A 16,802-nucleotide genomic window follows, 5' to 3' on the forward strand; every position below is an offset into this window, starting at 1 on the left:
ACATTTTCTTTTATTTAGAGAGAATTATCGCGCATGTGCATAACCAATAAAATCCTCTGCCAAACAAAGAGAATGATGTCATCTATACCATGATGTTTCCGGCCTCAGCTTAACCGACAATATAATTTATTACATATACGGGAACATCACTTGTAAGCTGATGAGATTGACTGATAGTCCGCTCAGGCTAGCATCTTATTCTTTTTCTTCCTTCTTTCCATTTTCCCTCACTCTTTCCCTTCCTCCTGATTTCCTCTCTTCCCCTTTATTCTTACCCTCAATGCGCTCTTATGTCGCAGTGGTGTGTGCAATGATAAGCTATATGGAGGGACAAAGCTGATTCTACGTTGAAATTCATTCTACTTCTACCTGTTCTACAAATTAATTCAAGGTTGCGATCGACCCTTTTTTTCTCTCTCGTAGACACACATATATTCAACAGGCCTTTCCTTCTTGTTTATTTTAACCTTATGATAGTTTTTTGAATCGTGAATACGAAAAGGAAGCTCGTACTGTTTTTTATTTGTCCACAAAGGAGGCAATTTTCAGGAAAGCAAATAATCAACACTGAGATTTTTGGATGCTTGTAAGTGTTTCACATGTCCTTTATGAAACTTTTTGGTTAGTGTCATATGGTATTTTATGGTAGAAAAGGATACTTTGATAACAGATATTTTATCGCGAACAGATGTGGAAAGTCGTTGAATATTTTGTTCCATCTGCATATTTGGATAAATTTAATCTAGTTTTTAAGATTAATATAATATTTAATATATTGACTTTTGAGCAACATTTTATATAAATCAATTGTATCTATTTTAATATGGCTATTGCCATTTTTTATAAAATAGTACTGTTATATTTATTTTATATTTATTTTGATTTCATTTGACGTACATTTACGATCTTATAAATAAGAATAAAAACATCTTACAAATTATTTTCGAGTATCAATCATTGGTAACTCGCCATAGTAGTCAACTTATTAAGATATTTCAAAGAAAAAAGAATACTTTTTAATTTTTATTTAGGAAGGACGATAGGAAATGTGGTTTGAGGTCGATATTGTTTATAAAAAACAACGTTCGAGTTTACAAGATTATTGGCAAGATAAAATTAACTCGGTCTAACTCGATATCTGCATCATTAATATTTTAAAGAAAATGCACCAGCTTGACCAAGTTTCTTCTTTTCGTTATAGGTGCAAAAATGACTTAGAAACGTAATACACTGTTGCACATGTAACATGCTATGACGTGGCAAACTAGTAACTTTTCAAGGAAAAGTCGATAGCGCGTTTCTCTCTCTCTCTCTCTCTCTCTCTCTCTCTCTCTCTCTCTCTCTATCTCTATCTCTATCTCTCCCCTTTTCTCGTCAAGTGTAAGCTTCATAGATATATATAATGATAGTCAGTGTTATGTGCTTTCAATTGATCGTCTTTCACGCATGTAATACTTTCGCGCTAGGTTTTTACAGACTCACATTATTGCCACGCGACAGAAATTTCATTTTTAACAGGTCAATCTAGCAGAATCATATTTTTTCTTCACGTATTTTTTTATTTTATTTGCAATGAGTACGGGAAGTATTTGTAAGTTCTTTAAAATTAAATATGTTTTTGTTAAAATAAATTCTACAAAATGCATACAATTAATTTTAATAATAGTAGTTATCAATTGCTATTGTAAAAAGAAATGAAATAACATCGCTCCTGATATATAAACATGTGTGTGTGTGTGTGTGTGTGTGTGTGTGTGTGTGTGTGTGTGTGTGTGTGTGTGTGTGATAAAAGATGTTACTATATATACATATATATCATACATATTTAGTAACATCTTTTCTTTCATTTAACAAGAGTGGAAATTTTAACTACATTCTGTCTTTTTTATTCGATAATTTTTCTAATAAGCTATAAAGAATTTTTAAAAAACAACAAAAACACTTCTTGTAGGAATTATAAAAATATCAATTAAATGTAGACTGATAAAAGGATTCTTGTGTCAACATATATTTTTTCTATAACAGCATGCGCAATGAAATTACTGGCATATAAAAAGTTGTTATCTATTTCTATCTAATTTTCGATTTGTCTACAATTCAAATATATAATTTAATGACTATCTCTATCTCTCCTTTCTTCCTGTGTTTTTCTTTTGTATTTATTGATAAATGTTTGTAAAGGTAACAAGTGTTTGCAATTTTTAATTCTTTCAAAACTCTACTCTTCATACATGAATAACACTCTACTCTATGATAAAACTCTACTGTATTAACATACATGCTAGAATTACAAATTTCTTATCGCTTATGTAAAACATAGTATCTTGGAGTTGACCATTCAACTTTCAACTAAAACTTTAAAAAATAATTTTAACAGAAGTATGTCAAAAAAGATAACATCAGTTTGATCGGTCGTTTACTGGTGTCTATTGTTCCTTTTAATTTTTTTTTAAATTATAATATGAATCATTGTTAACGTTTTTCTTTTTAGAATAAGGATAAATGACAAGTCACTGCTTTTTGTCTTATACGTCGATCGCTCGATGGAGCAAACTTATACCATGATGTATATATGGTGTTTGTGAGGTGTGATAAAGTTTATAAGTGCAATTATGGATACAACCATGGGAAAATCACAGAGTACAGGAGCACGTTGGGTTTGTCCGAATGATCGGCATTTAGCACTAAGAGCTAAGTAAGTGGTTCTATAATGATTTCGATTAAAAGATCCATTTAATCGATAATTTTATTTACTTATCACTTTCTTTTCGTTATTCAGATTGCGAACAGGTTGGTCAGTGAAAACTGGATACTTGGACTCAGGATGGGGCAATTATTCTAACGTTGGTGGTGCCAACCGTACTGAGCAATCGTTCGTATTAACAGAAGAAGAACAACATACAATCATACAGGTGAGCGATCTTGACTCACCCTTTATTAACACATAAGTGTCAGAAGCGAGAATATCATTCATAAACTATATATATTATATATACACATATTTATATAATTATACACATTTTATATGATTATTTTATATATATATGTAATTATATATATGTGTGTGTATATATACATATCTATAATTTCTTTTTCCAGGTGATTCAAAGAGCGGAGGCGCTGGACTTATCAGAGCAGAAACGCATTGGCAGGCTGGTTGAGAGATTGGAAGACATGAAGCGCAATGTTCGCATAATCACTTCCAGCCGATCGGACGAGCGAAAAAATTGCGGTAGTCGATGTCCCAGCGGTTCGCGCTGTGTCTGCTCTTGTGCCCTATGCGGCGAAAAGTTTGGTGCTGTGTTAGGGGCTACACCAACCTTCTGCAAAGATTGTAGAAAATACGTTTGTCAAAAATGTGGTAGAGAGACTGGTACGTCGAATGTACTAGCTTCCATCACCACTACAGAAGGTTTATCCTCGACTACATGTAACTCGCTCACAAGTGAATCGCCCTCACCAAAGAGGACCGCAATACAACGAATCGTACAAAGGACCTCGAACAGTCCGCAAAAGCTTTTTCTTTGTCGTATCTGTTCTGAGAGCAGAGAGATTTGGAAAAAGAGCGGAGCTTGGTTCTTTAAAGGAATGCCGAAGCACGACCTTCCGAAGAAAAAAGTACGTTTCGAGCAATCACATCAAATTCATTAAATTATCTTTGAGAAAAAGAGGGGGGCGGATATTTACTGTTTAATTGCCGATTACTTGTGTGGATAGGAACGCGATTGGTTTCGAGCGGGTCAAAGGACGCTAGGCCAAACGTCTTGTAAAACTATCAGTGTTTGCAAATCGTTGGAATCGAAGGAAACTCAGGACTCCTCGTCGGATGAGGAGGCAACAAGACGTTTGATCGGTGCACGTATCTGCTATTCTTCTTCTCCGAGTTTGCAGGGTATCCAAGACATCGACGGTATTTCCAAAGAACAAATCACCTCTTATGATGCTCAAACGCCAAATGGATTTTCCGAAGTTAAAAATCGAACAAATGATCATTCGTCATCTACAGGCCATCGAGATGAGAGTCTTTCCACGACGAATAGATTGGACAAATCTTCGATCTTTTCGATACATTCGCAGTGCAGTCGTCTTTCACCATCCACGTTAGCGACCTTACAAATCTCTCACACGAATGAAAAGAGTACGTGTGATCAACGTAACGGTAGTTCCCTCGATGATAATGTATCGACCGAGGTACTAAGATTAGAAGATAACGGTGACAAACAGTCCGATTTCATCGACGATTCTCGCAATTCTATCGATCGGTGTAAGGGTTCTCAGGTACAATCAGTCAGGTACGTAGTAACGATGTTTAGCAGAGTAGAGGTTTGACTCACGCGTCTCGGACGCTACATTCTTGTAGACGAAACTCACCATCAACCTCGCCGCCGAACACTCTGATGGAACGGATTTTGGAGGAGGCTTGGATACACGAAAAAAATGCGAAATGCGAGGCGAACTGCTCCAATCGGATGAACGATGCACCTATCAGCACGTGGTACGTGCATCACTCACCGAGACAACAAACGTCGGATTATCTCGAAAGTTGGTATTTCGATTTAATTGTCACAAATTATTATCTTTTATGTGATAATTTTCACAATTTAATGAAGTGTATAATAATATACGTATATATCTACATATGTATGAATATATATGTTTTTATGGATTACTCAGTAATGAGATCCGAAATGGAGGAAAGCTTTGGGACTCTGGAAATCTCCTTGCTATACGACCCAGTGGCTCAGTGCCTCCAATGCAAAGTGGAACGAGCATTAGGATTAAAGCCTATGGACATCCACGATCTCGCCGATCCATTTTGCAAAATCACCATACTGCCGGTGGGAATAGGTACAATTATCAAGCCGACAAGAACGAAAACTGTTCACAAGACACGAGATCCTGTGTTCAACGAGACAGTGAACTTCTACGTGTCGAGAGATGCCGATGTATGAGTAATGATAATTAAAGCGATCATTAGTTTCTTTATTTTATGATGTTTTGATAAGATAAGAATACGATTGAATGATCACGACAGATGAAGAGTGGCAGAGCCTTACATGTCATGATACTTCAAGACGATCCATGGGGAGAAGACTTTCTAGGCGAGGCGAGATTTCCCCTATACGAATTAGAACCGTTCCAGACGAAACATTACAAAATCAACCTGCAAAATCATTATCCGGTCTGTGTACTTTCAATTATGAAATTTTTTCGGAAATTTTACAATTTATACAGCGCTAAATTCTTGATATAAAACTCATTGTCCCAACATTATTTTAGGTGAGTCACGAAGAAGAGGCTTGGGATCTTCATCGAGGCAATCGAGGTCAAGTACAACTCACTCTGAGTTACTGTACCCGTCGACGTGCCCTGTTAGTTATTGTTCATCAAGCTATGAATCTTTTACCCATGGACAACAACGGGTTTTCTGATCCATTTGTAAAGCTGTGCCTTGTAGAGAATGTGATAGACAATCGATGCCAACGAGGTCACGATCCTCTCGGGTGCACCAGTGCGAAGAAACAATCCAGCAAGAAGTTAATCACAGGTCGCAGCACGTACAGCACGAGCATCAAATGGAAAACTCTCAACCCAGAGTGGAACGAAGAGTTCGTTTTTGGGATTCGATTAACAGACCTCATGAAAGTCACGTTATGCCTCTCTATGTGGGACAAGGATTTCGGCAAGAGTAATGATTATCTTGGTAATAATGTTCATTTTTTCAGAAAAGCACAATACGCATTCTTTCATTAATTGAACTTTTGTTGATGGTATTATTTTAGGAGGACTTGTACTAGGATGCAATAGTAAAGGAGCACGATTGCGACATTGGGTAGATGTCATCAAATTTCCTGATTATCGGCATCCTGCTTGGCACAATTTAACGGAAGTTCTTATGCCAATGGAATAATATTTTTCAATGGCATAAATATATGGAATGCGTAGAAAAGTTGGAAATACTGATTTCAATGTTGATACGTAAAGAGGCAACATGAAGTTTAAGTTGCATCAATGTGTATTGCCTAAGGAACCAATTGGTCTGTACTGCGCATTGTCACTATTGAAGTATTGTGAAAATAAGTATAAGAAAGATAATTATAGTTTAATAATTATCAGTTTAATTCCAATTACTCTTTATTTTTTGTCTAATTTCAAGCATAATATTAAATTATTCCATCATATTATATTACATGTAAATTATTATGTATTTATACAAATATGTATATATTTTGTTTAACTTATCATATTACAAAATATATAAAATAATAGCAAAATTCATTTTTTATATATATAATTATGTATTAGTCGCTTTCAGAAGAATCTTCTTCTGCTTCTTGTAACCATTTGATAAAAGGTTGTACTGCAATTTTTACTTTTTTGTCTTGAATTTCATCTTTTTCATCATTGGACTCATACCATTCTAAAATTTTATCTTCTGACAATATATCTCGATCATAAAACAAATGCAATAAATGTTGTAAAAACGGTAACAATTCTTGGGTTACACTGCCGACTTCTTCTACTGCATGTAAACAATCTTCTTGTGCCACATCTGTTTTAATGTAATTTAAAATAATAGGCTGAAAATAATTGATCATAATTTTTAAATTTTTTTGATAATTTTGATTATTCACTGGAACTTTTATTTCAGACAAATAATGTAAAGGCAAACTTAATATAGCTTTTATGACATTGTATGTAACTTCTCGCATAGTTACGTTATATGCGTATCTCGATGAATTTATTTCTAATATTAGATTTTCACAATTCAATTTATCTTGGAAACCTCTTAATAAGCTATCAATAACTTCTGTTAGAAATAGATTCGTGTCATCAGGAATCGGAGTGTGCTGTCGTGAACTTTCGTTTGTACTTGATTCATCTGTTGTATAGTTATTGCATTCTGTAGCTTCATTATCTTTAAAATATAATAATCTTTCATTAACATCGAGATCCGACATTCTTTTTGTAATTAAATTTGCATTTTTCATTTCTAAGATGGAATTAACATATTGTTTTTGCAGGTTAACAATTGTGTTGCAAACTAATATACATCCATCTAATTTTGCGTTTTTCTTAATATTACAATCAGAAAAAATTATACTGTCAATAATTTTGCAGAAATTCCCTATTTTGACATTAGAAAAAATAAAAGAATTTTTTATAATCGCCACTTGACCTATAGTGCAGTTATTACCTATTACAGATTTTGTAATGAAGGTATTTTGTCCAAGTGTACTATTTTTTCCGATTAAGCAATCTTTTTCCAATATACAACCTTTAGCCAGAGTAACACTTTTATGTTTATAGTTACTTTGAGACATAGAAACAAAGTTTCTTAATGAGCCAAACGTTCCTGGTGCATATGGGTAACCACGTCTATGTAAAATATCACGGCTAAGAGTATAATATGCATTCCATGATGTAATTGGTAAACTGTAATCATCAGAGTTCAATAACTGCCAATAAATCCGTGCATTTAGAATTTCTTCATTCATTAAAACTCCTTTGATAAAATCTTCTATTGTCTGTATTATATAAAAATAAAAAAGAGAGAATAAAACAATTGTTAAATATTTCTACACACATACATACACACACACACACACACACACACACACACACACACACACACATGCACGCACGCACACGCACACACATGCACGCACACAGATATAAAAATGCTGTTTACTTACTTGAAAATCAAAATTATCTGCAAATAATGGAAGTACAGCAGGTGAACATAAATATACATGCGTATCTATAAAACAAGTGCTAATGTCAATTTCACTATTATCTAAAAACCAATTCAGTTCTAATTTTATCTTCTTATCATTGTTTCTTAATTTCTTGTAAAACAAAATTTTATTATTGGCTTTGTTAGACACTACGAGAGAAGTCTCTTCTTTTATGAAAGAGTCATTCGTACAACCAACATTTCGAAGTAGCATTGTCATTGCTGCACCTTTATCTCTTTTTTCTTTAGTGCAATGGAAATTTAGGGCACTTAGTAAGTCAGTTTTTATAAAAGTATTTCCTCTAATCAATATAAAGTAATCACGTATCAAACATTTTGTATCAATATCTCTAAGAGCATCACCTAAAGATCTACATCCATCAGAAATGATTAAATTAATGATAAGATCTTCATGCTCTTCTAGTTTGACATATTTTTTTAATGAATCAACATGATTGCTGCAGTACAGAAATAGTTCTTGTATCCTGGATCTTTTTAAAGTTTCTATAAGATAATCCAACAAAGGTATGTTTAAAACTGGTAATAAAATACTTGGATATACATCCTGCATTGGAGTCAAAGCTGTTGTAAAATCGTCAGCTAATACGACGGCTTGTAAGACATCCTTTTTCCTTAATTTTGTATCCATAATGTTTTATTCACGATTGTATATCTCTTGTAAATCACATGTACATGCTTTCAAAATTAAACACATATGTCAGTAGCGTAATATATATATTGTAAATTTAACCTAAACTACTAACCATAGGACATTATTTGGTTAAATTCTACCTGCCATTAACTCTCGAATGATTCGACGAACTTATTTAGAATTCTAGCTAAATATTAAACCCAATTGGTCTATTTTCCATTGTAATGTTTACATGTAGCATACAAAAATAGAATGATCTTCGTAAAAATTTTTGTTTTGTTCTTTTTTTCGAATGATTATATTATTAATGAAATTACCTGTTCATTCTATTTTAATAAGAAAATTCTATTTGAGAACAGCTAAGAAGAATGTTATCTCATAAATAATTTATTTTTGTTGTTGTTGACTAAGCTATACTTATTGTTTGCATTATTGTATTTGTATTTCATAATATTTCATTCATTTAAGTAATAAATGTAAATATAAAAAAACTATCAATCGACATAATTGTACTGACATTTTGATTCTTATAAACAATAATGAATCGTTAAAATTAGCATATATTTCATCGTTAATGTAATAGAATTTATTAAAGTGTAATATATTTTATATTATATTACAATAATCATATGTAATTTCATATACATATTTAATAAAACGATATTGTCAATTACACAAGTGGAATGGTCATCGATGAAGTAAAACAGAAAAGTTACTTTGTTCATTGTGCACAAGATGCTTTGCGTAGGCGGTTAAATATGAAACTAAATTATAAAATCATTATAGATATACATAAAATAAATAAAATTAAAAAAAATATATGCTTTAATAATCGAATAGAAAAATTATATTAAATTTTCATAAACAACAAAATCCCCTATCGGACAGACATTAATATTATTTGATCATGATGTTTTCAGCCCTTTTTCGATCCAAATGGCAATATATAGTCCATTCAATGAGACGAGTAAGGAGTTCTAGGAATCATATCGAATGAAAAAATCTAAAGATAGTAGTTTATCTATAAGGAAAAATAGTGTAGCAGTTAAGAGAAGGCTAGGTTAGAGATGCAACGATATATCATAAGACATAACTCACGTCACGTGATCCAAGTAACGTAATGGAGATAACATGACGTCAGGTATAATCTCTCCAGGCAACGAAGGTAATAATAAAATATAATTCAATAGAATAATAAAAATAAAAACATTCTTAAATATTATGTACATTATATACATTCTATATTGTAATAGCAAAAGTCAATGATTATAGTTACTATTTGGAAATCTAAAATCATAAATATGTTGTGTTTCTAAAATGTTTCTAAACTTCGATGAGAGTATCGACACCAATTAATCTAAATTGGAAGGAGCTGTCAAGAACAATTCATCTGATAATTGATAATTTATCAAATATCAGAACAGTACTTTTAATATCGATTTCACTTGGTGAAAAATTTTCTATTTGTCAATGATTCTTTTTTAATTCCTCATCTAATATTATTATTATTCTTGAAGTAGAGATAATGAATTGACTACTAATTTCGGACAAAAAGTGTGTGGTATTTTTTTATATATTGTTCTGAATATTGAAGCAGTTAGTTGTTTTCAATGTTGCTTATTCCATTCAAATGAAGTAATTTGCCCACGAGTTTTACCCTCGAATTTAAACAGATCTTTTCTTAACAATTTTAAAAATTGTTCTATACCATATTTTAAGTCCTTATAAATCAGATACTTGAAAATAAGCTATGTCCGATTTATAATAACCATCTATGGTTTGAATATGAAATAAAACTTTCTTAGCAGCACGTGAACAATTTCTTCTCTTTTGTAAAACATAAACTCGACTTTTTTATTTATATATTGTAAAATAGAAATACCTTGCGCTTTAATAATTTTTCGATGTTATATTTTATTTCATATAAGAAAATCATTAGATTTTTTTTTAAATAATGATGTGAAATCTCAACGAAATTATCACGAAAAAAATTTCTTATGTAATATTTGATTTTGGACAAAATAATATATTGTCCTAAAATTGTTTTCTACCATAAAAATAAATCAGATATGCACATGCACAAATATTATTGCACTTATGCAACAATATAATCAAAAATACAATGTACAACTTGAATCACTCATATTTTTCCACCGACATTTTTCATCTAATTTTTTTGGAAAAAAACCATAATTTGAAACTTGCATTGGTATACAATTCTATAACGGTAAATGCACAATACAAATGTTTCGCCTTGATCATCACACCAAATAAACTTTTCTTAATTAAATCTAATAACAATTGTACTATTTAGGAGTATTATAAATTTATGGAAATATTCCATTAATTTTAAGAAACTTTGAATAGCTTTTTTATTTTTGGGTGTTGGGAAATTCTTTATTGCTGTAATTTTCATATTGCCTGGGTAAATGTCCATTATGTTAGTTGATGATTAATTCACTTTTTTAGTAACCTTTAACGTTTCTAATAAATTGTTGAATGCTTCTTCATTTCTGTCTTTCTCGTTATGATAATATCGTCGACATACATGAAAATTATTCTACGTCTTATTAAGTCTTTAAATACTTCATCTACAAATCTCAAAAACCTTGTAGGATTAACTGAAAAGCCAAACGGTGTTTTCAAAAACTTATATTGTCTTTCTGGCATTATAAACAATGTCTATATTCAATTTCCTTCAGTTATCGGGACATGAAAGAAATTATTTTTTAAGTTTATTATAAACAAAATACGAGCTCTCTTGAATTTGTTTATTATATCTTGGATGAGTGGTATTGAAAAGTGATTTAGCTTAATTTGCCTATTCAATTCGTAATAGTCCACACAAACTTGGTATGATCTGTATTTTTTAAAGGTTATAACTACAGGTTTTGCATACTCACTCTTACTCGGTTAAATCACTATTTTTCTCAGTCATTTATCTATTTATTGTTATTTAAATAGCTCTTTTCCTTTACTAATCTACGTTGTTTCGAATTTATTGACGAATTATTGTTTAATTTGATTACACTCTCAATGTTTGTGTTCACGTTTTCGCTGGTGTATATTACGCAATTACAGTTTCTAATCGGTCTTTGTAATTTACACTTAATATCTACTTCATTTATTACAATACACTGCACTTTTATTAATTCATTACATTCTAATTTAACTTTAACTTGTTCCTTCTGTGCTTGTATTATCTCGATCTTTGTGTTTTTTCTTCTTGGTGGCTTCTATTAAAATGACATTTGTTTCCTTGGTTGCTACTGGTATTTTTTCTATCTTTATCATTTCTTCTTATCATAATTGTACTTTAATATTTGCTGAAAAGTATTGCCCGAGTATCATATCATATGATATTGCATATGTTGGTATAACTAACAGATTCAGTTCATATTCTTTGGAGTTAATTAAAATGTAACATATTGTGGATTTATTTTAATTTCATAGATGGTCTTTGATTTCAATTCATATTTGTTATATTACCACGCTTTTCTTCCCTTGGGCAACGATACACACAAAAGTTTGGTACTTAAAATATTTCGGTCTTTTATCTTCTTCTGAACAGTTCTTTGGTGTGTGGTTATCTGCTCTGCAAGAATTGCAATGTTTATGGCTTACTTGATGTTTTTTGTGTATATTTGTACGTTATTTACAATCCTTTTAAATTCTTTTTCCAACCATATTTTTAAGATTTTCCAATCCGAAAGTTGTATCTCTATTTATCGTTTCCCAATTCTGTTAATATTCTTTTAATATTTCTTTACCGAAGAGGCATATAAAAAATAAGTGAGATATGCACATGCATATTCATTATTGTATTCTTGATTAAAATATTTGCGTTTTCGATCAAAGTAATTATGTTCTCAGATATTTTTTTCTTATCATAAATAATAAATAAGATATGTATATGCATTAGTCCATTTGCACAATATTATGATCGAGAATATAAAGTCTAGCTTGAACTATTCATCCTTTTTTGTTAAGTCCCATAAAAAAAAGATATAGCTTGTTAGAATTGTAAGAATCTTCTGAAATTTTTTAAGGATATTTTGTAGACTTATCATTTTTCAATGTTATGCTCCAATACTTTTTTATTCAGAATAGCATGCAAAATTAATATATATGAAAACAAAACATAAGGGTCATTTAAAAAAAATATCATTACTTCTTACATCTAAAAAAATAAAATGATCTTGAATAAAACTTTTTGTCGGTGTAATATTTTTGCCTTTGATCGAAATAATATACTTATTAAACTGTAAACATCTGCATATCAATATAAGTATAAATTCGTATAAATTCGTTTTATTTAAAATATTTTACTTTCCAAAAGATAAAATAGGCTAGTTAGACTATGATTGGATTGTCGTTGTTCTGATGTATTTTTCTCATTTTCATTTTTTCATTGTTATAATCGTTAACTTTGTGATGCTTTGATCTTGTGTCATTGAATCGTCTTTGAAAATTATTGTGTTATATCCAGATTGTGTCATGCAACAAGCAAAGTACTTGTTTAATGCATTTACTATAATTTAGTCACTATTTTTATGTCGCTGATTGTGTCACCCAACAAAAAGAAATATTCAATTTTATGCGTTTATTACAATTTGCTTACTTCTTTTTGGTTAGTGTGAAACTTTATGGGGGGGTGAGACCATTTAATTAAGACACAGGAATGATTTTCGAAACATAATTTTCCTGAAGAATTTCTTCTTTTTTTGCACCAGTAACTCCTAAATTTGTTGATGTCGAAGCTCAAGGAAAAAAGGCTCAAGGAGGTTTAAGGAAAAATATTTATTAAGGATGAAGTGTTCAGTTAAATCGCCACACTTAAATAATAATAACTATATAGATATAATTAATAAGTAACTATCACTCTTTCTACATTCTTATTTTAACAGAATTCAGATACAAAGACTGAAATAAAAATTTTAACAGAATTCAGATACAGAGACTGGGATCTTACTGCATGCGAGTTAATTAACAGAGTAATTTAAGAACAAACCGCTGACTGATGCCCTAACTTTCTTATATATTTTATGCAGATGCTGACTATACATCGGAGTTGGTCGTTCTCCACGTGTGATATTACGTACGCTGTTTTGCACGTGCGTTCACTGGCCTTGAACGCAGATAGTTTTATACTATATTATCATTTTATACGCGTATCAGCCAATTTTGGGTGCAGTATAGTCTGATGCTCTATGTGTCATTTTATATATGCGTGCTGCTGACTTTAGTTGCAGTATAGATTAACGCTAATCATCAGTCATCCTACACACGCGTTTACTGACTTTGGGCGCAGCTTAGTTTGACGCTTCAGATGTCATTCTGCTAACCTTAGTATAAGAGTTAATTCGCTAAGTTCAATAATAATTCACTATATGATTATAATAAATTTGTTAAAAGTCTATAATTTACGAGGTATTACTAAATAAAATACAATTTAATATATACAATTACACGGTGACGTGACAATTATTATCTCAGTAAATTAAGTTTTCTATTGCCTTTTGCACATCTTTCGTAAACAAATCCGAATTTTTTACCGAAAAACACATGTTTTCATAAGTGTACAGTTTTTTCGATCTCCAATCATTCTTATCTTTGCTAGTGTCGTGTAGATGCTATAACCTAGGGGAGGAACTCTGCTAAGAACGAATCTTAATCTGTTACGCCTCAAAATTATTTTGCTATATAATGTCATCCTACTATCCAGTTTTTCTACTCATTCATTGTTAGGATTTGTAACTCGACTGGTTCAGACATAACATACTTTTGGTAGGATACAAGTATGTGGAATGTTGGAAAGATAATAGTAATGGAAGATGTCACTATAACGACACTAAACTGTCGTTATGAATATCATTTTTTCTTGAGAATTAGGCGAGCAAGAAAAGCAACGTCTATCACGTCTGTGGAAAATGTCTGATTAAATTTTGTTTTACAAAACTCTGCTAAAAATGGAGCATCAACAAAAGGAGATCAAAGATTTTAAAAGACAGTTAGTCTAGCAAAACAATTCAGGAACAGGTAGCTAACAAATTTATTTCAATGTAAGTTTACTTTATAATTTATTTTAGTTATTATTATAACTTATTTTTTGTTCGATGTTATACTTATTTATAATAGCACTAATATTGCTTTTATTGTATATTCTGTGGGAAGTTGCAAAAAAGCATTAAATATGATCTCATTTGCCTATAAAAAAAATTTTACCAGATCTGTCCGAAACAAATTGTGCGGTGATGTCTATCATTCAATTTTAGGAATACAATTTCATATCATGAAGGAGCTAGTAGGGTATTTGTGCAGAATTTATATCCTATGAAAAACCGTTTATAAAGCACAAAAAAAATTAGTATACGTTTTCCAACAACTAGATAAAAATGTGATAATTTACACAAATAGAGTAAAGGAAATGGGAAAAGAATTTTAGATGCTGAAATTATACAATCTCACAAATTTGTTTAAAATTTAGAGAATAACTGAGAAGAATCTGTGATGTTTGTTTATATTGACGAGTTTACTTGCTTAGAAGTTTTGTGTGTAAAAGTATTAATCTCATCATTATGCAAGGGGAGATAATTCCATTGTCCATGTATTATATATCAATGTATTTCAAAATCCGAGCGAGATAAATAACTTACCTTAACTGATATATTACAAATAATACGAAGTGTATGCGCTAGTGATAAAGATTACTCAAAAAAGATATTTCTTTAAAGTTAATATGTGACCAAATATCTTTGACCTTTTCGAAGGTAACTTTTATAAAGGATAATCTTTATTTAAAGTTATTGAAATATGATTTAGGTATAGAGACTGGAATGGATTAATGTATTTGTAGAGGATATATACATATCACTTGAAATAGAATTTCTGTCAATTATAGTTTGGTGAAGTGTATAGGTTCGATCAAGAGTTGTATATTGATTTTCAATGATGAGTTGAGATAGGCTTCTTAAGATGTACTGCATATTGGAAAATAGGCAGCATAAGCTGATTCAAATATTGTTGACAACTTCTGACGGCGAACTTGGATATAGATTTTGAGATATTCTGTGTGTTTTAAAAAATATTATAAGGCTGTTTTAAAAGTAATTTAAGGAAATCTATCAGTGAATAGAAGCAACCCTTCCTAGATGTTCCAAAGTTGAAATAAGCATTTCAAAAGTTTTTTATCTTTATGAGAATCTTTTCTTTGAGCATTATGCATAGAGTAATCTTAATTTTTATGAAAGATTTTTAATCTAGTCACGTTTTATAAGAAGTTACGTAATATAAAGAAAATTTAATTATATAGGATTTTCAAAGTTACTTAAACGAGAAAAAGGTATCAGGCTTGTATGAAATATTAACTCTCTCTATGCTGGAACTCACTTACATTTATTTAATATCATTAATTTCGGTATTCGGATTATAATGTTATTAGAAATGATTATAGAAACTTTCTGTGACTTAGGTTTTAAAATTACTACTTATATAATGGGAACATTGATTCGTACAAAATTGGAACAAGACAGGCGCTAAATTAAAGAGAATCTTTAGGTTCTCTTTAAGGTTTTGAGAAGATTACAAAAACATGTGCAAGGACATGATGGACACGAAGAGATGAATAATTAAAAATATAATATCTCTTTGTTTAGCAGATATGAGAAGACAACTTTTATAATAAATTAATTAAAATACTAATAAAATTATTTAATAAATTATTATTAAATAAAATTTATATTAATAATTATAATTATAAAATTAATTAAAAATATAAGGACTCTTTATATAGCAGGCACGAGGAAAAATTTATTCAGTTTTAGAGTTCTATTGTAATTGGTTTCAACACGGACATTCAACACTTGTTAATTAACTTGAAGAACCTGACAGCGAGAAAGTTACTTTTTTCAGTTTTTTCGTTGGCAATTTAGTTTTTTTCTTAGTTTGATCTTCTTTTCTATTGGTGGATAATGTTTTCTTTTTCTTGTGCTGAATCTATTGAAGTTTAGCGTTTGGAGATGATCTAAGTTTATAATTTTTGATTCAATCGTAGTATAATGAAAACAGTGTCAACATGTTCCCAATTTCTTTTCCTAGGCTTTCTGTTTCTATTTGTATAGATTTGTCAACTTTAATGGTACAATAGTACTTTTGATGTTTAACTTCTCCATCCCGAGTCCGTTAAACATGGTTCGTCGAGTTTGCCACATTAATCTCTTGTAGTTTGGTAATTCCTTTGTATCCCTTTAACAAGTATCATTAAGTTCATATATATCTAACGTTATTTTAACTTTCTTGCGATTTATATAACACCATTATTGTCGAAATAGAATTTCAATTATATTGTGCTTACTTTTTGAATACTTGTAATCATTGTTAGTCGCCAGTATAATTGCTTAAATTCTATTTGAA

The 16,802-nt window shown here is 30.7% G+C and overlaps 2 protein-coding genes and 1 long non-coding RNA gene across 10 annotated transcripts; 2 read left to right on the forward strand and 1 right to left on the reverse strand.

Moving 5' to 3' along the window:
- Positions 1 to 263: 263 nt before the first annotated feature.
- On the forward strand, positions 264 to 6,275 carry LOC127073090 (rabphilin-1-like). Of its 6 annotated transcripts, XM_051014152.1 has the most exons (11): positions 304 to 586; positions 2,492 to 2,695; positions 2,780 to 2,912; positions 3,100 to 3,618; positions 3,718 to 3,910; positions 4,007 to 4,292; positions 4,361 to 4,542; positions 4,675 to 4,946; positions 5,036 to 5,182; positions 5,281 to 5,704; positions 5,784 to 6,275. In XM_051014152.1, the coding sequence occupies exons 2-11, from the start codon at positions 2,613 to 2,615 to the stop codon at positions 5,909 to 5,911; spliced, it is 2,367 nt and encodes a 788-aa protein (XP_050870109.1). In that variant the 5' UTR covers positions 304 to 586; positions 2,492 to 2,612; the 3' UTR covers positions 5,912 to 6,275. The 6 variants fall into 6 exon arrangements, with proteins under 6 accessions (XP_050870107.1, XP_050870110.1, XP_050870109.1 ...); XM_051014150.1 differs by having other exon boundaries at positions 264 to 391; positions 3,718 to 4,292; XM_051014148.1 differs by having other exon boundaries at positions 305 to 586; positions 3,718 to 4,292.
- Positions 6,097 to 8,690, reverse strand: LOC127073094 (translation initiation factor eIF-2B subunit epsilon). Of its 3 annotated transcripts, none has more exons than XM_051014167.1 (3): positions 7,698 to 8,690; positions 7,316 to 7,529; positions 6,097 to 6,919 (listed from the first exon to the last, which is right to left on the reverse strand). In XM_051014167.1, exons 1-3 carry the CDS (start codon positions 8,385 to 8,387, stop codon positions 6,303 to 6,305), a joined length of 1,521 nt encoding a protein of 506 aa, XP_050870124.1. In that variant the 5' UTR covers positions 8,388 to 8,690; the 3' UTR covers positions 6,097 to 6,302. The 3 variants fall into 3 exon arrangements, with proteins under 3 accessions (XP_050870124.1, XP_050870123.1, XP_050870121.1); XM_051014166.1 differs by having other exon boundaries at positions 7,199 to 7,529; XM_051014164.1 differs by having other exon boundaries at positions 6,097 to 7,529; positions 7,698 to 8,434; positions 8,503 to 8,689.
- A 517-nt stretch (positions 8,691 to 9,207) lies between these two features.
- Positions 9,208 to 13,858, forward strand: LOC127073100 (uncharacterized). The gene is made up of 2 exons (XR_007785666.1): positions 9,208 to 9,555; positions 13,124 to 13,858. It is a non-coding gene; the product is annotated as an uncharacterized LOC127073100 (long non-coding RNA).
- The last annotated feature ends 2,944 nt before the right edge of the window (positions 13,859 to 16,802 follow it).

This window comes from Vespula vulgaris, chromosome 2, assembly GCF_905475345.1.
Source record: "Vespula vulgaris chromosome 2, iyVesVulg1.1, whole genome shotgun sequence".
Taxonomy (NCBI): Eukaryota; Metazoa; Arthropoda; class Insecta; order Hymenoptera; family Vespidae; genus Vespula; species Vespula vulgaris.